At 31.5% G+C, this 20,681-nt stretch overlaps 6 protein-coding genes across 8 annotated transcripts; 2 read left to right on the top strand and 4 right to left on the bottom strand.

The window, feature by feature from the left end:
• Window positions 1-17: 17 nt before the first annotated feature.
• Oseg1 (intraflagellar transport protein Oseg1) lies at window positions 18-6,144 on the bottom strand. The gene is made up of 16 exons (XM_076805301.1): window positions 5,995-6,144; window positions 5,599-5,708; window positions 5,405-5,525; window positions 5,103-5,313; window positions 4,682-4,755; window positions 4,320-4,590; window positions 4,069-4,230; window positions 3,703-4,000; window positions 2,939-3,309; window positions 2,275-2,667; window positions 1,788-2,202; window positions 1,466-1,692; window positions 891-1,272; window positions 649-815; window positions 403-564; window positions 18-333 (listed from the first exon to the last, which is right to left on the bottom strand). The coding sequence occupies exons 1-16, from the start codon at window positions 6,042-6,044 to the stop codon at window positions 247-249; spliced, it is 3,501 nt and encodes a 1,166-aa protein (XP_076661416.1). The 5' UTR covers window positions 6,045-6,144; the 3' UTR covers window positions 18-246.
• Window positions 6,145-6,286: 142 nt separating this feature from the next.
• Gaa1 (glycosylphosphatidylinositol anchor attachment 1) lies at window positions 6,287-10,204 on the bottom strand. Its single transcript, XM_076805299.1, has 10 exons — window positions 9,927-10,204; window positions 9,296-9,513; window positions 9,058-9,214; window positions 8,783-8,991; window positions 8,459-8,676; window positions 8,194-8,381; window positions 7,754-7,887; window positions 7,472-7,668; window positions 7,221-7,388; window positions 6,287-7,141 (listed from the first exon to the last, which is right to left on the bottom strand). Exons 1-10 carry the CDS (start codon window positions 10,066-10,068, stop codon window positions 6,865-6,867), a joined length of 1,908 nt encoding a protein of 635 aa, XP_076661414.1. The 5' UTR covers window positions 10,069-10,204; the 3' UTR covers window positions 6,287-6,864.
• Window positions 10,205-10,434: 230 nt separating this feature from the next.
• Window positions 10,435-13,724, bottom strand: Pick1 (protein interacting with PRKCA 1). 3 transcript variants are annotated; one of them, XM_076805296.1, is made up of 7 exons: window positions 13,619-13,724; window positions 13,392-13,441; window positions 13,132-13,278; window positions 12,944-13,003; window positions 11,876-12,194; window positions 11,609-11,804; window positions 10,435-11,500 (listed from the first exon to the last, which is right to left on the bottom strand). In XM_076805296.1, the coding sequence occupies exons 2-7, from the start codon at window positions 13,430-13,432 to the stop codon at window positions 10,800-10,802; spliced, it is 1,464 nt and encodes a 487-aa protein (XP_076661411.1). In that variant the 5' UTR covers window positions 13,433-13,441; window positions 13,619-13,724; the 3' UTR covers window positions 10,435-10,799. The 3 variants fall into 3 exon arrangements, with proteins under 3 accessions (XP_076661411.1, XP_076661412.1, XP_076661413.1); XM_076805297.1 differs by lacking the exon at window positions 12,944-13,003; XM_076805298.1 differs by lacking the exons at window positions 12,944-13,003; window positions 13,132-13,278.
• A 710-nt stretch (window positions 13,725-14,434) lies between these two features.
• L(1)g0320 (signal sequence receptor subunit 1 l(1)G0320) lies at window positions 14,435-16,530 on the top strand. Its single transcript, XM_076805293.1, has 5 exons — window positions 14,435-14,669; window positions 15,062-15,229; window positions 15,315-15,574; window positions 15,656-15,923; window positions 15,994-16,530. Exons 1-5 carry the CDS (start codon window positions 14,606-14,608, stop codon window positions 16,065-16,067), a joined length of 834 nt encoding a protein of 277 aa, XP_076661408.1. The 5' UTR covers window positions 14,435-14,605; the 3' UTR covers window positions 16,068-16,530.
• A 518-nt stretch (window positions 16,531-17,048) lies between these two features.
• On the top strand, window positions 17,049-19,011 carry Der-1 (derlin 1). The gene is made up of 2 exons (XM_076805294.1): window positions 17,049-17,634; window positions 18,149-19,011. Exons 1-2 carry the CDS (start codon window positions 17,196-17,198, stop codon window positions 18,466-18,468), a joined length of 759 nt encoding a protein of 252 aa, XP_076661409.1. The 5' UTR covers window positions 17,049-17,195; the 3' UTR covers window positions 18,469-19,011.
• A 208-nt stretch (window positions 19,012-19,219) lies between these two features.
• Window positions 19,220-20,592, bottom strand: Rpl12 (ribosomal protein L12). The gene is made up of 4 exons (XM_076805295.1): window positions 20,433-20,592; window positions 20,282-20,355; window positions 19,541-19,932; window positions 19,220-19,259 (listed from the first exon to the last, which is right to left on the bottom strand). The coding sequence occupies exons 1-3, from the start codon at window positions 20,467-20,469 to the stop codon at window positions 19,546-19,548; spliced, it is 498 nt and encodes a 165-aa protein (XP_076661410.1). The 5' UTR covers window positions 20,470-20,592; the 3' UTR covers window positions 19,220-19,259; window positions 19,541-19,545.
• Window positions 20,593-20,681: the final 89 nt, after the last annotated feature.

Here is a 20,681-nt window from a genome sequence, read left to right as displayed (position 1 = left end):
ATTATTGTGTTATTGAATATAAAAACAAAACAATAACAGTATATTCTACGTATTTTAAACTATTTTTATTGCACAAAAATATTATAAATAAAAAAAATAAAAATTGTTTAAAATCTCAAAATTTTTTACATTTTTCACATGTGTACAATCTTGTATTATAATTTGTTACTTCATATAAAACTATTTTATGTAAAATTCTAACACGTTTTAATATATGTATACATAGCTTATAGTAGTAGAATAATTTTAATCAGAAGACTTATTTACTGCTCTGCAAAATGGACAATGCCCATATCGCAATAAAGCCAGTTCATAATCATCCAAATGAAAGAGCTGGAAAAAAAATTGTTATCTATGATTCACACTGATGCTAGTATGATTCACAGTGAGCTAGTTTCGTACCTTTAGACAAGATTTACAAAAAGTAATTTGTAGATCAGGTAATAGATTTTTGAAATAACGTGTCTTGAATGGTTTCGGCCACTTAATGATTAATACAGTGCATGGGTCCATACTCTTCAAAACATTTCTTCCCACGATTATAACAGAAGTACTCGATTTTTCCTACAATATACAATTAATTGTGAATAATTAAGGATGTAATTAATTATATAAATAGAAAGAAAATATTTATATACACGGTAATACCTCATACTTTACTAAACGTGCAGTAAATAAGTCTACTTCGGGAGTAATAGTAAGCTGATCTTTATCCATCATATTATCAGACGAAGACAAAGACTCATTTATTAATTTTTCTGCCTCTTCGTCTGAGATATCTTCTTCCAATTCGAATTCAACTAAGGGTAGAATCTCTAAAACAATATATTACTTAGAAATACCCCAAGATTGTTTTATAATAAATTCTTTGAGAATGAAATATAACGTACCGAACATTACGAAGGAATACTGAAATTTTAATTTACACTGTACACACTGTCCCTGAGTGTCCGATGATAACAAAGGATTAAAAGTCGAACATTTGTAACAAAGTGGTAAAAGTTCTTCAGGGTCTCTGTAAGGGGAAGCTCTGGCCAATAAATTAGAAGTTTCTAGTTGGCCGAGTTGACTAGCTGGAATTTTTGTTTTGCGCAGCTTTTCAAGTAACTGCATCGTCAATTTGTTTGCACCAAGCAGAGAAGCCTGTTTCAGTAGCGTGTACATTATAGTAAACTTTGAAATTCCCTCGACTTGAATATTTTGAGTCTTCGTTAATAGAAATCGCGAAATATTGAAAAGAGCCTCCGGCATTAATGATGTGAACGGTTCTTCCTAAAAAGTGGAATTATAATTAAGAATATTTAAGAATATTAAATTATTAAGTTGTTGCATATGAAATATCTGATTTTAGAAAGCAAGTTTTATTGAGTAAAAAGTTATGTGTGTTTAACGTTACTGCTAAAAATCAGACATTTCATATGCGACAACCTTTGACCAACAGTTCTCTTTTTAAGTCTTTACTTACAACATATTTGTGAATCTCGTGATAAGCATAGTAAACGTCAGCCTTTTCATAATACTGTAAGAACAGTCTTTGTAATTCATCAGTACTTTTATCAAGATTTAAACTAATCTGAGAGAGAAGCCAGTAAAAGTAGGAAGCATCGCGAAATCTTCTCTCGGCAACAGCATTTTTTGCTAGCATTGTCAAAACCATTATTGACTCTTCAGATTGTCCAGCTATTTGAAATGCTAAAAGAGTATGTCAAAAAATATTTTAATTCAACCATAAGGAAATAAATGAAAGATATAGAGGAAAAGATTATTGCTAAAGTAATTGCACTCACCTTCTTGAGCTTCAGAAAAATGGCCCGTTTCTGCCAACCACCTGGCATATGGTCCATAGATCCTCGCTCTCAATTTTGGATTTCTTTCAGCCAGTTCAAAAGCTTCTGGCCATGCTTGAGCATCCACTAGGACGTCCGCTACATCAGGATCGTCTCCTAAACGACTAAAAATTTCAGCGGCACCATGTGTTGCGCCCAATTTCTTTAATTTCTTAGCAATTATAGTCAAATTGTCTCTGTCCGATTTATCAAGTTGTTTGCCGACTTTGATTAACATATCGATCCAGCCATATTCTGCAATTATATTAATGGCACGATCCACGTCTCCTGCCGATAGAAACGTTTCTGCTGCGGCACGCGGTTCTCCAAGACTTTTCGCCCATTCTGCTCTTTTGCGAAGTAATATTGTACGATCCTTAACACAGAATTAGAAGACAATTAGAAAATATTAGAAAACAATTTAGAAAGAAATGGAAATTCTGCTAACCTGACTGTTCCCACCAGCAATAAATTCTTGCGCAATATCAAACATACGCAAATCGGAATACATGGTTAACGCATACTGTTGTAAACCAGCTTTTTGATAAAGCTTCGCAGCGTCCTTCAATTTTCCCATAGCGGCAGCAGCGGTTGCCATACATGCTTCTCTTCCCCATTCTCCAGATTTCAGTTTCTCTTCGACCTCAGACACAATCTCTATGTATCTCAGGTTTTTGATTTTAGCAAAAGCAGAATACGCTACATTCAATTCCAAATTTTCTAAGGCAGCAGTACCCAGAGCAAACCAGTCCGAATCTGCCACCCCGAGACACGCTATGTTATAAGCATGAGAGAAGAATCCAATATCCAAGTATTGATACATAAACAATGATAAAGGCACCTGTCCACATATAATATTAAATTCATTAGTGTGTGCAATTCTTATTTCTTTAAAACTCATGAATAGACTGTGAATTTTATGCATTTATAACAGAAGTGAATAAATGAAATGTTAAACAATGAAGACATTTAAGGAATTTAAAAATACTGTAAAACAATTCAGGAAAGAAATAACTATCATTGTACTTCCTATTTCTGGCAATTATTACAGATAATTTTTATTTTGCATAAAAATATGCAGTCTACTCATGAACATTCAAGTTTGACTTTACCTCCACTGTGACAATGCAAGATCTATTTAAGCAGTATACTTTTGATCCATTATGACCCACAACATACCCAGAAAATTTCTGTCTATATTCCGTAAAATTTCCTACTTTAATCACTAAATATTCTCCGCTTGTAAAGCACATTATGTCCTCGAAACTACTGTTAAATGCTACACTGTTTACATCTTGAAATTCTTGAATTTTTTCCTCTGCATACAGATCAAATACATAAAGAACTCCTCGGTCACTGACAACAGCAAGCTTTTCTTTCAATGAACTGATATCGAGACATCTTACTGAACTGTTGATTTTTGTCAAATGTGCCGGGAAAGGATTGTCTAGATATATTTTTACTATATAACCAGTAGTTAAACCTGAAACCATTATGAATAGTAAACATGGATAAAATATACGTACTAGATACCTGTACTTCTACTTTTGAATCTATACAGGGTGATTCACCTAAGTGTGCCACCTAAATTACATGTAAACTATGAAAAAATAATCACTTTAATGTACTTTCATTAAAAATCACTTATAGAGAACACATATCTTTATAGATTTTTATTTTTGGTTCAAATCTTTCTTCAACCACAAGATTAAAATTTGCCCTTAACAATAAAAGAACTCGAAGTGACCTTTATATCTCGATAAAAAAAGCAAAGCAGACAAAACTAATTATTACATTGTATGCTACTCTTGAAACCATACAACTTTCGTTTCAGCCATTTTTATATACAAAATAGTTTATGAAGTATAATACGAACCTACTACTAAACACTCTTGTCCAATCGGACCACCGACAACTTTTATGTAAGTAATAAGTGCATCGAGTATCCATTCTCTTTCTACTGTGCCACTAAAAGATAAACTCTGTAATCGTCTTTCTGTACACAAAACTAAGTTATTCGTTGTGACGACTAATAAGTTACAATTCAGTGCTTGATTTAATTTTTCACATATTCGGTAATGCATGCCATCATTGGTGTTTGATGGTTCATAAATTATTACACGCTCAGATAACTGAACTGCTAGCCTATTTTTATATACAGCTATACGCGAAACCTGAAATTATTTATAAAAATTGTTTAGTATTTTAATGGTAAGAGATTTTCAATGATATGTTTACTTACTAAATCTTTACATTTAATCCGAACTTTCTGACCAGTAATTAAATTTTGTATTATTACATCAGTCATGTTTTCTCTATAAGCATATCTATCTCCGTACAGTCCATGTACAATATCCCATGATAGTTGTAAATACGTTATTGTACCGTCTTGGCAACCTAATGCCTGTGAGTCAAAAGAAAAATGCAAGAAACAATAATATTAATTACGAATATAATAAAATGAAGTAAAAGAAATACTGTGCAGATTCTTACAATATGTGTAGATGCTGGATTTGCCGCACAGCTCCAAACCCAAGAAGAGAATGTACCCCCTACATTGATTAATTGTATTCCATCGTATGTCATTAATATACATTGTTTATTACTTCCAGCTATTAAAATATATTGTCCTTCTGCAAAGTTGCACATTCTCAAAGGAATGAAGCTCAATGATCTGTCTTTACCAACAGGTTTTCCTGTAGTCGAATAAAAAGATATGGTTCCATTCCATTCGGCAATACAGAGAACATCTGTAGAATTTTCCCTATGAACAATATAGGAATTTCTTGATAGGTACACCATATTATAGTTCCTGTGTTAAAACTACATATAACAAAATAATACTGTTGTATTACCATTGACGATTCCACAATAAACTCCATATAGGAACTCCATTTTGTCTTTCAATGCGTATTTGTTCTTCTCCATTCTAAAATGTTATATATTTTCAAACAGATTACTAAGTGGTAACAACTCTTTTTACATTAACACTCTCATGGCGATCAGTAAAAATGTGTCTTTTTAGACCCACAGATTTCATATTTAATTCATTTATTTTGTAAAGTATACTAGATTATACTATTTTTAAAAGTTTTTTTTTCATTTATAGGGTTTTTTTACAAATTCTCACCACAATTTATACATTCTACATTTGTTGTTTTCCTTGAAACTGTGAGTTTTGGGTCTAAAAAAACTTACCGACGGCCATGCGTGCGTCAATGAACATTAAAACAAATCTAAATAATGCAGAATATTAATAAGAGAATTGAAACAGACTTTGTTTCTAATGGAGACGTAGCCAGAAGCTAATCCAATGGCCAAGTATTGACCGTCACTTGTCCACGCGCAACAATTCACTCGTCCTCTTGATTTATGTTTCACTACAGCTTTCTGTTCTGGAGACCAGAAAGCAAAGTCAGATAACGAACAACTCAATAGTTGATGGGACACTGGATTGAACTGCATAGCTTGAATGGCTTCATTGTGCCTGAAATAAATGTTATATTGTAATAGCACTCGTGATAAGGAATAGATATCATTTAATTTAATTGTTTGTTATATTCAAAAATATAACTCACGAATATTTAAGTATGCCTTCTAATCTGGATGTCCAAATGATAACACTTTTATCTGCGCCTCCGGATGCAAATTTTTTACCATCTTTCGCATAACATACACAGTAGACTATGTCTTTATGTCCTGCAAAATATGCATACAATTAAAACTTATTGTTTCTTTATTTACATTATCATATTATTATAAATCAATCTACCTTTCAATGGCTGAATCAAAGCACCTTCATTGGTCTCATACACAAGAACCTGCTGCCCAGCAGCAACAACTAATTGTGTTCCCTCAGGATTAAAACATAAATCATATATACTGAAACAATTATATTCACATTAGTTTCCATTTAGTTTTATCTATATATGTACTGTAGAGTAACAAATATAAGGATGCAAAAAAGAGTATATCAAAAATTAAAATAGAAAAAAAAAGATAAAATAAAGATGTAAATTTCTTAAACTACCATTATGAATTATCATTTGAAATATTTTTTATGAGTATAAAAACAATGTTAATTGTTATTTTATTTAGAATATTTGATTATTCAATGACTATAAAATTGAATTATATTGTTGTAGAAAATATTTTCTGAAATTACTACCATTCTGATTTTTCTTGAACTTTGTCAACCCACGTTGGAACAGCCTTCATTGTTTATTTTCTTACAATGAGACAATTTTCTAATATAATTTCAAAACATCGTTGACATTATTTTCGTTTGTTGTTTGTTTGCATGGTTTCCACGGAAACGATTAAGATGGCGGCATCAGCTGAATGATGCCTAATGATTATACATGTATGTAGAACATCGAATTCTATGTTAACGCAAAGAGGAAATTTTCTCTCTGCTTAAAATTATGAAAGGAAAAATAATAACAAATAATAATTACGAATATGTTTTTATGTAATGTATTGCATCAATATTCTACATAAAATATTAAAAGTTAATTGATTCGTATGAATTATAGGTATATACAAATATACCCGAATATTCTTTAAGTGTTAATGCTTTTGTTACAAAATATCTTATCATTAGATGATGAAGAACATATATATTTCTTTTCTTTGGTGATATTTTGTAAAATGAAATTATAATAAATATTTATTATATTTATTATATAAATGTTATGAGGATGAGTGTACTATATTATAAGACTTATCATATGATACAAATATAATACAATTATACTTCTTTAATTTAATAAATGCACATTAGTAGTCTATATAAAAATGACAAATGCATATATCGATTTTGTTATTGACTGATAATATTATATTACTGACTGAATATTCTGCACATGTTCAAGCAAGTATTTGAACTCAATACTGTTGAACCTAACAAATTCTTTTTAACAATAAATGGTGATCTATTTAATATTAACGATACCCAATAATGATACAAGAGATAGTAGTAATTATTTAATTAACTGTAACGACTATTGTCCTTATGATAAAACGTAATTTAGACATGTTACGTGGATTCCACACTATTTGTACACAAAATATTCCAAAACAGAAGCCAAATGGGGAATATTGTAGAAACTGCCACATTATAAAACCAGTTCCCATATATCATTGAATCCATAATGCTAAAAACGTATGCTTGTTTGGCAGCACGATAGCTACGGAACAAAATTGAAAGGAATGGATCTGTGGAAAAGTTTGCATATGTGTAACATAATATGAGAATATTTGAGGTCACGAACGGATGTAAGAGCACCCAGAAAAATGAAAGTAGGCTGCGACATCTAAAACAAAATTATGATACAAAAATTTTATTTTGTATAATTTTAATTAAGCGAACAAATTTTTTAGAAGTACTCTTACTTGCTGCCAGACCTCTGCTTTGGTGTAATTGGTAAAATCACAGGTACGTAAACTATAGCTGCAACGAGCGCTAAAGAAAAATTGTGCATAGCTATACACATTAGCACAGTGGCTAATTCCACTGATGCAATTACACAAATTAAAGCTGAATTTTTATACTTCATTATTCTAAAAATAATTAAATCATATTACTATCTGAAATATAGTGATGTAAACTCAAGAACTAATATTGTAATGAATGTTTGGATTACCTTTTAGGATAAAGTGGCCACATTAAACTCAGAATAGTTATCGCAGCAAAACCAAAATATATAGAATCTTCTGTACGAAGATTCAACGTTTTTCTACCAATATATGTTAGTGTACTAGGCGATGAGGCAATTATTACTCCAAAAATATGAGCCCATAATATTTCCGAAGTTATAATTCCGATATCAAACCCATCTTTCTATAAAATTTACTATATTAGCAATCCCTTCTTAAAATAAATAATACAATGAACTAACAATTCCAATTATATTTCAATTACAAACCTTTGATTGTTTAGTGATAGTAGCTACACTTTTTTTATCTTCTGCAGAAGGGGATATCTGTAGTCTCTGCCAGATGGAGAATGCTTTTATAAACACTCCAGCAATAATTAGAACCAAGGATCGTATATAGAGACCTGAAAATAATAAAAATTTCTAACTTAATAGACACTGTCTAACGATTTATGATACTGTTTCACACTAGGTTTACGGGACGAGTCAAAATTGACTCATTCTAATATTTTTAATTTACGATTATTGAGATTGCAAAGATGCATCCATGAGAAATCATTCAACAAACTTATTTGTTTGAGTATATATTATAAAAAAAATGGCTAGAAATTTGGATAAACACATTCCTGTTATTTTTATAAAGTAATCTAAAATAATCACTTTTAGTGCTCTGTCAACCTACATAGTGTTAAATACAAATTTCCACTTACCAATCGAAATATAAGTATCAGTTGACGGAAGTAGATAGAAAAAGTACGACTGATGGAAACGTTCCAGTAAATTATTCAACGATCGAATTATACTTTCCACTACACGACCTACTTGATAAAAATTTTCGTCAGGATTTCGTTGACCATGTTTTTCAAAACCTTCCAGAGTAATCGCTTCAATTCCGAATCTTCAATAGCATCAGATAGTATTAGATTATATTAAAACATTATAGAAACATAATGTATTTAGAATTTCATTAAATACCTATGGAAAAGTCCATGATTACCAGTAGGAATCCCAGTAGCCTGAGTACCTATCATCATAAGAAGCGTGTGAAAATGATAATGCCAATTTTTAAATTTGTTTTTGTATCTAACGTCAAAACGCTTTTGAACTGAATGTCTTATGCCTCCTTTGGCAATCATATTTTGTGCTAAATTAAAAAGATCCAAGTTGGGCAGTTGTCCATTTAAACCTTCAACCTGCACATTAATTTAACCATGAAAGTAAATTTACATATTCAAGAGTTATATTATTAAATTACGTTACAGTTACATTTCAATAAAAATAAATAAATATACGACATACTTTAACGTCGATTGATGAAATTTTCATTGAATGCAATTCTAAATTAATAGCAGCTTGAATGGAGCCAGCACGACCCGCTAGATCTCCAGAAATAAGTACACCTTCGTCACCACTTGTGACTCCATGATAGGCATCCAACCAAGCCTGTATTCCTAACTGTTCATGTTCTGTTATTAAGAATATAATGTCTTTTGCCCAATACTTTTGTTCTAAAATAGAAGAACAGCATAGAACTCAAACTTTGATGTTTATCTTGTTACATTGAGACGACTTACTTCTACAAAATTTGGCGAATGCAAGAAGCAGAGCAACAGAGGGAGCAGTATCTAAATAAATGCTATTCACTGGTCTAAAAGGAACACTGACTATAATTGCTTCTGTACTGGCTGCTCTTGGAGCTCTTATAATTCCATATATATTTTGTCCTGTAAACTATAAAAAGAAATTGTTCTTTATTTGACTTAACTAATAAAAAATATATATATAGCTATAGAATATTTCTTTTTTGTTTACTTTTTGTTCTTGGAATGGATATATTAATGAAAAATTATGTACGTAGACATCTAATTGTAGCTGATTTAGTTTAGCTGCTAGCCAAGCATATGGCATTGTATCAGGATAATGTTTCATTTCATTAATTAACTCATAATAATATTGTTTTGATGTTTGTTCCAAATTACTTTCGGTGGTAACCAATCCTGGTAGTAAAGCATTTTCGGAAAAATAGGTATCTGAAATAATTAAAAATATTTGTGAGTACTATATAAAGTTTAGAGTACTACAATTAATCTTATACTTCTCCGAAAAAAAATAATACTATACGATATTACAAAATATTATTGATTATAACATAAAGTTATTTGTTTTCCGTGCGTAGCTTATTGTTTTGCATGTAATATTTATGACGAAATGATGTTAAACTGCATACTATATATAATAACAATGCAATTTATCATAACACGAGAAGTATGTAATATACTTTATTAATATTTGATAAACTATGTGATTATTCAATTGTATCAATAGAGAAATACGTTATAAATTTTTTAGCAATTAAATTGAAAACTATTTCTTAATTAACTAAAACATTAAAAAAATATAACCTATCATTTTCGGCATAAGAGGTGACAAGGTAAACACTTACTGTCATTAAATGCTGGTAAAGCAAGAAGTAATAACCAAATAATTCCACTAATATAAAGAAGAAAACAAAGCGGTCGTTCCCATTTTAATAAAAATTTGATTATTTTCCCAGATCCTGCACTAGGATCTGTTAACAAACTCATTTCGAAATCTATATCATTGAAATCAGGATCAAACACACGTAAAATTCATCTTGGACACAAACACACTCTCATTGACTCTCATTGACACACCAATCTAAATTCTGTGCTAATACCACAGACGAGGTATAGGAGGAGACCTGGTTCTACATACATACATAGATCCCACCGAACGTGAGACAGAAAAATACATTGGGTGATTGGTCTGCTCCTATACCTCGTCTGTGCTAATACATTCCTCTCTGCTAATACTACCAACATACAATGAAACCCAAAAAATGTAGAACATTCAATGAATCCCAAAACTAGCGGGTAATTCAAATTACTGAAAAATGTTCCATAATTATAATAAATAACTCGCACAATTTATATTTACAGAATTGTTTACTTCCATACTTATTATAATAATTAAAAATTTAATAAATGCACTTCTCCATCTTATGGTTTGTACTTACTGTAAATATATAATTAATTTATACATTAAGCATAATACATACATAATCTTTTTTGTACACATCTATAAATATATATATATATCTTAAAAATAATGATCTTTGGTGGCAATCTTTGATATATGAGAAACAACAAAAGTAAACTGCGTGGACTTGCGCAAGGTATGACAACATAAATGCATTATGCTGGAAGTGTTGTGTGACATTAAATGCTCTTTTTTTTTAAGCTTAAAAACAATGAATAATATTTTCAACACATTCTTAGAAATGAAAGTAATGATGCTACATATTATCGGGCTCTGATGATATAAGTGTATCTGTAAAGCTTTGTGTATCTATAAGAAGCTCTTCGTTAATTGATTTTTCTTCGGGTTCATATTCATCTATGTCTTCTCCATCATTTATCATTTGAGATCCGATCGATTTATACTGAAACGCGGAGTGTGATAAGTCGACTTCTACAGGAAATAGTGTTACTGCAGATAACAAGTCTCTCGTATTAGAATAATACTTTCCTAAACCAGCCGCAAATTTTTGCAATTGCCATACAACATCTTGGACATGTTTATTATCTAATAATTCAAGTTTGACGAGCACATCCGATCTAAGTTTTGCAAACTTTGCTCGAGCCTCTTGTCGACATCTCAACACTAGTCGATACTCGTAATTGCCTGTTTCCATTCGGTAAAGAGGCTCTTGCAGTGCTGCAGAACACTGTTCCTCATCGTCTAATTCTTTCACTTTCAAACAATAGGAAAGATATTCAAATTTAGCATCAGCATATTTGCTGATAGTCAGTCGAGTATCTGGAATGGCTTTGTTAAGATATGTACCCAGATCGTTTAAGATAGGCTTTATCGACTTTAACATTGTTACTCCAAACTTTTCCATTTGTCGGTGCTGTTCGCCAAACTGTCTGAAAGCTTCGCTAGCTCGTGGTTGCGGTTCTCTCACTCCTATTGCAGCAAATGCATCTCCAAATACTAAAACACATTGGTTTAATGCAATTTACAAAAATATAAGAAACACGAATGCATACACAATTTTCGATTCAACAGATCTATAAAAAATATTGTTATTCACAAATATACCTTTATATATTTGTGTTAAGTCAAAGAATGCATGCAACGTCGACTGCGCATGAGAAACGAGACCTCTATATAAATATTCGGTGCGTTGAAGTGCCATTAATCTTTGTACAAGTGCATCATTACAAAGAATAGCATGTGACAATCCAAGTGCATCTGCCGTCGCACTTCCCATTCCTTCGACCAGTCTATGCTTCACCTAACAGGTAATATCTGTTTGTTAGCAATAATGTTAATGAAGTATTTATAATGAGCAGATAATTTGTATACCTTTTTGAGAGCTATATCAAGCGTTCGTCCTTGTTTAGGATCAGCGTGTAATTTGTTGTAATTAATACTGACTTGAGAGTCACAAGACTGTATCATTTTTGCGACTTCTACTTTCGTCTTTCCTCTAACTGAAGATCCATTAACTGCAACAAGTTCATCTCCTGCTTGTAGGGTACCATCCAGTGCAGCAGGTGTATTGTCGAATACTTGTACAATGTATAAGCAACGACACTGAGGTGCCCCACCTCCAATGCTTATGCCTATCAGATTACTGCTGTCCTTTTGTATGACGACATTACCAGAGGTAATTGTCATCCCCCTGTATAAAATCATACAGTAATAAAAATGTATCAAATATTCATGAATTTGTGTTGAGTAAAAGAAATAACTTTTCCAAATACATATACAACAAAATGTAGTAAGCATATTTATAATATCAACTAATAAAATTACTAATTTGTTGGCTTATGTACACATATATTTACATAGCAATAGAAAAGTAATAAGTAAACTGCAGATTTTATGCATTTATTGCAAAAATGAGTGAGTGCAATTTAAAAATGTAGAACACTTGAAATAATTTGAGAACATCAAAGTAATATTTTTAAATTGCTAAAATCATTAAAGAAAGAATGAAATGTGTATCTGGCTCCTGTTTGTTGCAATCAATGCAGAAAATGATTATTTTGCAGAAAATGATTATTTTGCATAAAAATCCACAGTCTAGTAATAAGCTTTTAGTAAAATAACGCAGATAATTTAAAATAATTTTTAAAAATTACACAGTAGTACTGAATACTATTAATAATTAAAACTTTTGTTAAATAAATGAATTATCAGTGATTACTTTTAAACGTACAAGAATACCTAGTTACATGAATATAAGAAAACATTATCCACGAAAGTCTTACCTCAGGAAAATCTTTTAATAATTAAAGTATTCGTTAGTAATATAACAAAAATATTGAAATACATTACTACTATATATATAATACATTAAAGATAAATGAAACATTGCTTGATTTTTGAAATGTAGCTTACTGCATGCACATTATTATTACAACTTACATCGCACAGGTTTGTAGTTGATGAAGAGACTGATCTTGTGAGATCAGTTCTACATCTGGTCTATGTTTTACAATAATAAGAGAAAAGAAAAATTGTGAAATTGATAGAGTTTTCAGAGCGTGTATCAGTAAATAGATATGTAAAGAACTTAAACGAACAGTAATATAGTAAAACATAACAATGCGTACATGCGATCTTCCATCATGGTATATTGATCTGATTGAGCGCTAGCCGATGGCACGGTGGTCAACAAAACAAGACAATCCTCCTGTAACTTTTCATCCAACTCTTTCGATGTATCTTTATTCGCAGATAAAACTGCTCGATCCTTCAAACTATACCACCGCACCGTGGCATACAGACATGCATGGTACAAGAAAATAGAAGCACATTTAAATTGAAATGTGACATATATCAATAATGATAAAGAGAGTTTTATGAAACCAACATCTTGTCCTCTTCGAAGAAGAAATCATCTTCGTAATCCATGCTTGAAACCTGTAACATTAATGATCATTAAATCGATCATTCATATTTTGTCGTTATTAGTAAACAAATAAAACTGGTTGAGTAATAAATTCCAAAATTTATGCTTCCAATAATACATAAGAAACATAATACAAATATTTTTCAAGAGTAAAAGTTACAAATGAAATTTACATAAATATGTTATACCTTTTTCTTAATGTACAGAGGAAAAATATATTGAGGTTATCTGTCAAAGAATCTGCCGAGACGTGACAGTTACATGTAAACTCTGACAGGTAGCTTTAACGAACGAATCTATATACATATACCTACATGTCCTTAGACTGTTTTCATGTAAGTACCATTTTATAAATTTTTATGTGCTTCCTCGATATAAAATACAATATTATAATGACCATTTCCAGTTAAATAATACAATAATAGTAGAACATTTATATCCTTACGATACTTCAAATAAAAAATACGGATTTAAGTACTAGCACAAAATACTTGAGGTGAAACTCCTATCAGAATCATTGATATATATGTTTCTAAATTGTGTGACCATGACGGTTTACATAAATACAGTGTTGCCGCTTCTTTAAGTTGACATTTCTATTTCCTACCCTGCACCACTGGATGAAGAAGGAAGGAGAGACTGAATGCGAAAAATTGGAAACGTTGGAAAGAGCGGCAATATTTGAAATGTAATATAGTGGAAAACGAGATTTTACAAAACGTAATTCCATGAACTGAATGTTACTTAAAACTTCTTTTGATTGTGTCACATGTGTGACTGAGCATTTTGATACATTTGAGATGAATTTTATATCTATTTTCTGTAGATATTACATTTTTTGACGCATGCACATGTAAGTATAGTTCGTCCTGGAAGTTGATTCTAAAAAAAAACATCGGAGTTTCGCCTCTGGCGTTCTCTGCGGTACTAGTGATCCAACGTTTCAAGTTGGTAAGATGAAACTATCTTTATATCACTATTTAATGCCAACGTTGATGTTCCACGTTGTAGAATTGACGATTACGGCGCTGATCTTCCACGTCGCAAACAGCAACGGTAGGCTGTTGTATTATGTCGAAGCGTGTAGTCCGGTGTCGGTACTGAAGTGTGTGGTTGGGAAGTGAGAGAAATCCGTATTTATAACAGAAAGGTTGTTTCAAACGAGACGAAATAAAATGAAGAACTATAGCATTTTTTTGTTGTTATTCATTTCGTCAATTATTCTCTGCGCGGATAGAGGTAATGTACAATAAAGATGATACCGAAAGTGTGTTTTTAACATAGTCGTCTTTATTTCTGACACATGTGCACAATATGCATTTATATTAATCAATTCATCTCGTCATTTGTTGCGTTCTTTGACATTATTAAATAACGTTCTCATTGAAAAATTACTGTCTCACTCGTAACAGTATTACTCGTAAAATTGAATATTATTTCAGTTGATTAGACATTGATAAATTGTTTTTAGAAATTATGCCATAATTGCATTTCTCAAGAGAAAGTGTACAATTAATTCTATAAATAACGTTTATTTCTAATTGAAAAGCTTCGATCAATTAAAATGAGTAATGTACAAATAAATAAATTTTATTTCCATAAATAAATACTTATATCTCTCTGTATTATAGTTTACAGTCAAGAAGATGAAAATATAGATGATATAGTAGATGTAGAAGGTGAAGACAATTCTGTAATAACGGATGAAGATTCAGAAGAAGAACCAACCACTGCCTCGTCTGATGCTGACACCACTATATTGTTTACTAGACCTATTTATAATGGATTGTCAACATTGGGTATGCGTACATAATTTTTTCTAACGTAAGATTATATTCTATTCATTCAGAGAAAGTTATTATAATGATTAATTTGTTTTTTCAGAACTACCAGCTGGAAATCTTGTTGAGTTGCTTATTGGTTTTACCAATAAAGGTGAATCGGATTTTGTTCTCGAATCATTGGATGCTTCTTTCCGTTATGCAATGGACTTTAATTTCTACATTCAAAACTTCTCAACTGTTACGTACAATAAGATAGTAAAGCCCAAGCAAGAGGCAACTCTAGCATATTCATTCATTCCGTCTGAAAATCTTGCTGGAAGGCCATTTGGTTTCAATATCAATCTGAACTACAAAGACTCTGTATGTAATGAGTAATATACATATATCTATGTATATTGAAGGAATATTAATTACAGAAATTAATAATATACGATTTTACAGAATGGCATCAATTTCAGTGAAGCTGTTTATAATGAAACAGTTCAAATTGTAGAATTAGATGATGGTCTCGATGGAGAAACAGTTTTCTTGTATGTATTCCTTGCCGCGTGTGTAATACTTACACTGGTCGGTGGGCAACAACTTCTTTCGTCTTTCGGTCGTAAATCTCGATCTTCTACTTCTCGTAAAATACCCATGGAAATGGGTACATCCAATCCTAACAATGTAGATTATGATTGGATACCGAAAGATACGCTGAACAGACTCAGTAAGTTTTATACTTTAAACGAAAATATTATTAGTTGGATAATTACGATATTTATGAAATCTTTTTGCAGACAAATCCCCAAGAACTCCAAAACAGAGCCCTAGGCAGCGAAAAGCGAAACGAACAGGTGGTTCTGACGACTGAATAATATTAATATGTATGTATATATTATTTAAAAAGAGATAGATAGGAAATGCGATATCACATTTGTAACAATTTTGTAACAAAAATTATAAAGTCTTTTTATGAGTAACAGCGGAGAACGACACATCTCGTGAAATGCTCATTTACGTAATTGGAAACGAAAATGTTCCAATACAATTATTTTGAGATTGTGAACCAATGAATTTGTAATTAATCCGTGAACCATACATTTTAACAAATATTTAGCTATTTTTACAAACTCATAATGTCTTCTATGAAATTCGACCATAAAGAATTGAAGTATTCTATTAAAGAATAATGCGTCGCATAAATTTTTCATATAAATAGAATTTAAAAAATTTCATTCATTGCTACTGTAAACAAATATTTGTATGTACTATAATAAAACAACTGATTTTGTTTATGAAAAACACAATGTCAATAAATCATAATTTTGTACAAATTGCTTTTGCTCACATTGCGTGTGTTCTATTAAAAAGAAACATTTACTACAGTAAAGCATAAAATCTTCACATATACACATACGCATAACGAAAAATGTGCCATGTGTACACATATTTTGTGATTTTTTTATTCATTTTAATTTAGGCAAAATAAAAGATATGAATGATCCTGAAGATATTTTTGTATCAAAAAAGAAACTGTGTTATTACAGAAATATGAAAATACAAACATTTTTGTTAATTTTTTATATAATACATCAGTCAAACTGAAATTCTTGGACTTATTTATTCACCATACACGTATGCATGGAAAATCTTGGGCCTCTATTGCATTCGTAGTTAATGATGTTTCTCTTTTCAAACATAGTTTGGTATATTTTTTTTTTTTTTTAAGTTAAATAATGTCTTCCAGTTATCGGTCAAGACGTAAATTTTTTTTGAAAACATGACATAACATTGTTTTGCCCAATACCAGAGGTACACATAGAAATGTATTGTATGATGGCACGTTACGACTCCATGTTTGTTCTCACAGTTTCTAACCTGATCTATACGTGTGCATTGTTTAATCGCCAAGTAATCACACGTCAGACGTTGTTATTCACGAATAAAATTGATTGTACGTCCAGTAGAGTGTCACGTTAATAGCAGTAAAGTTAGAAAAATGTCGGACATTCATGATTGGTTTAATTCTTTACCATTTTTCACAAGATATTGGCTATTATGCACGGGTTTATTTACGTTAATCGGTAGATTCGGACTGATCAGTCCGACAACGTTAATACTTACGTATGATCGTTTCATAAATCATTTTGAGATTTGGAGAGCAGGGACCAGTGTTTTCTTCTATCCTCTCGAACCGGGTACAGGATTTCATTTCTTGGTGAATTGTTATTTCCTTTATATGTACTCGACGAGGTTAGAACGTGGAGAATACGATGGAAGACCAGCAGATTACTGTTATCTCCTATTATTCAATTGGATATGCTGTACTATCATTGGACTTCTCTGTGACATATATGTCTTAATGGACCCCATGGTACTCAGCGTACTTTATGTCTGGTGTCAACTGAATAAAGATGTTATCGTTAGCTTCTGGTTTGGTACGTAGTTTTCCTAGTAGGAAACTCATTTCATGTATCTTAACACTTTATCTATTGAAAATCCATTAATAGGATTGTCAATAATTGTGCTATACAAAAACAGAGCTTCAAAATCTTTTCTTTCATAATAATCCCAAAAGAAATTATTAGATTACAATATAGAAGGTGACTTGTTGCTTTACAATAAACATTACTATTGCTGTTAAGTCTTTTACAAAATCCTTGGCCGTGGATTGTAGACTTTCAAAAGTTAAGAAACAATCGTCGATAGATAATATGTAGCCTATGGACAGAAATGAGTCAGGGTCATTTAAAGTAGTAAGATCATTAAAAAAATTTAAGAATGTCAATGTATCGTCTTTGACTTATGTCAGAGAAGAAAAGAATGGTCTATATGGGTACCGTTTCTTGCAATTGATGTCAACAATTTTTACTTTGCATAAAGATCCGCAGTCTAATAATGCATGAACATTCTAATTCCAATTTTAATTTGTATGTTTTAATGAATTAACAGGTGCACAGTTTAAAGCAATGTACCTGCCGTGGGTGCTGTTCGCAATTAATATCATCATTTTCCGAGGTGGTATGATGGAGCTGTTTGGAATTCTAGTTGGACACCTTTACATATTTTTGAAGTTCAAGTATCCTCAAGAATTTGGTGGTCCAGAACTATTGAACACACCGAAAGTACTCGAATCCTATTTTCCACCTAAGAGGAGCGGAATTAGATGGTTTGGGGAACCTCCTGCACAAAGAACACAGCCCAATCCTCAACCTACCAGAAACATATTTAGTGGTCATAACTGGGGACGAGGGCATGTTCTAGGACAATAAACTCTGCTATTACCGATAATTTTATCAGATGGAAAGTTATTTTCTGTATCATAATTCTGTCTAGTACTGTTTTGTTCTGATTACATTTGTTCGAAATCCCGTGGTACATGTGAACTGTAATTCCACTTTATCTAAATACTTTACAAAATTAAGTAACAGTACACAAGCTCAACCCATTAAGATTTTAAACAATAAGTAAATTCTAAGATTCTCCATATTACGAATTGTTTGTTCGTAAAGAGCCATTAGCGTATTTGTAATTTTATAATTGAATTTTGTAATATATAAGTACATCTTATCTGTGAGTGCATACCGTAACAAGGCATATGAAACGAAATTGCAATTTGTTTTCATGTCTGTAATTATTATTGAAACTCGATTCATGGAATGCTAATTATCTATGTAATTCTTTCTCCGTTGCATACTTAGTACTGTGAGGTACTGAATTGTTACATAACATATTTTTAAATGTATACAATTTGATTTAATGTAAAAATACCTCCTTGTTATAGATATAAGTAAAATGTTTTACATAGATAAAAATGTGGAATTCTTTAGTTAAACAATTGACTTTTCCGAACATAATTTTCAATGCTGGCTGCTATAATTGCTACTTGTATAAGAGATCACTAGATATAATGAATCTTGAATGATATTAAATATGTATGTGACTTTATTTTATATGTAAAGATGTTTTCTGCATTATTTTAATCGGAAGAAAGAAAGAAAATTTGTACACACATACGACAGGTTTTATTTTAAAATTATTTTATTTTTTGCTCCTTAAACATCTGAAACAACGGAAACGTACAATTTTTGAGTTAGGTACTACATAAAAATCGCATGTTACTTCATGATTTATTATTGAGGTTGTCTCCTCAGTAGCAATTTCCCTGATAGTGTATAATAATGCAATACAACATAATTATAACTAATCAGGTGGATGGGATGCTAACCCCTACCAAGAGCTCAAAGCATATACTTGTCATCATAATATCATTTCTTGTCATTTTTTACTCATTTAGACTGTTAGATATTATGATGAAAAGTGAGCAGTGAGCTCTAAACCTACCATATCTATTCGTCGGGAACTTGTAATTCTCCAGCATTAATGTCATCAATGAGGTCGCGTGGTGGTCTGCCTTCTACTGTACAACCAACCGATTGGCACGTTCCAAGGATTTCTTTGACAGTACCGCTGAGGTATTTCGACATAGATCTTGGCCTCATTGTTCTCGCAATGGTAACAATATCATCAAAAGCCAAGTTTCCACTATGCTTGATATTCTTCTGCCTCTTACGATCCCTTGGAGGTTCTTTCAGTGCCTTAATGATTAGAGAAGCTGCAGATGGAACTACCGAGATAGTAGCTTGTCTGTTCTGAATAGTCAGTTGTACTGTGATCTTCAAACCCTTCCAGTCACTCGTAGCTTTGGCAATATCATCACCAACTTTCTTTGGCGACTATAAAGAGTAAAATAATTTTGTTAGTACAATAAAATTGTTCACAAAGATTTTTAGATGCAAAGTGAAATTAACCCTTATGTCAATAACCGGGTATCCAATTTCAATATCTTTAATATTTTTTTTTACACATAGCAAAATTACGTTTGTTTATGTTTTTAAATGATTACAGACTAATTTATATTTGGAGCATAAAAATATTCATTGAAACTGGAAAGTGAATCATTGAACATCGTGGAAAATTGTGGTTATTAACATAAAAGTTAAGAGCTGCAGCTCCAAAATGAACAGTTTAGATAGACAGAAATGATTAACAAATCAGGATTTATTAACGTTTCGTGAGACTTACCAAACCAAGGGGACCAATTTTGGGAGCTAGGGATGAAGTCGCACCTACTTCACCACCCACGCACCGCAAGTAAACTATTCAAACATACAAATAAATTAGACACAAATTCTACATTCTTCCGCGTAAAAAATATTTCAAATTGAAAAAATACCTTTCTTGATCTCATTAGGATCGAATTTAGGAGGCATCTTGGTTGATACTGTGTAAAAACGTAAAAACTATACACAGATGGAACACGATTCCGGGACAGAACGTGAACACGCGTTACGTTCTTACCTAAAAAGACGGAACAGGTTAAGGGAAGCGGATATGTAGCATGAGATGACACGAACTATGTAATGAAAACATAGTTGGTGACTTTCCTTGAATTTTGTAGCGTGTATTCAGCGCCACATTACTA

This window comes from Halictus rubicundus, chromosome 2 (assembly GCF_050948215.1).
Source record: "Halictus rubicundus isolate RS-2024b chromosome 2, iyHalRubi1_principal, whole genome shotgun sequence".
Lineage (NCBI taxonomy): Eukaryota > Metazoa > Arthropoda > Insecta > Hymenoptera > Halictidae > Halictus > Halictus rubicundus.
The sequence above is the reverse complement of the archived record's forward strand: the minus strand, read 5'-3'. Positions and strand labels throughout refer to the sequence as shown.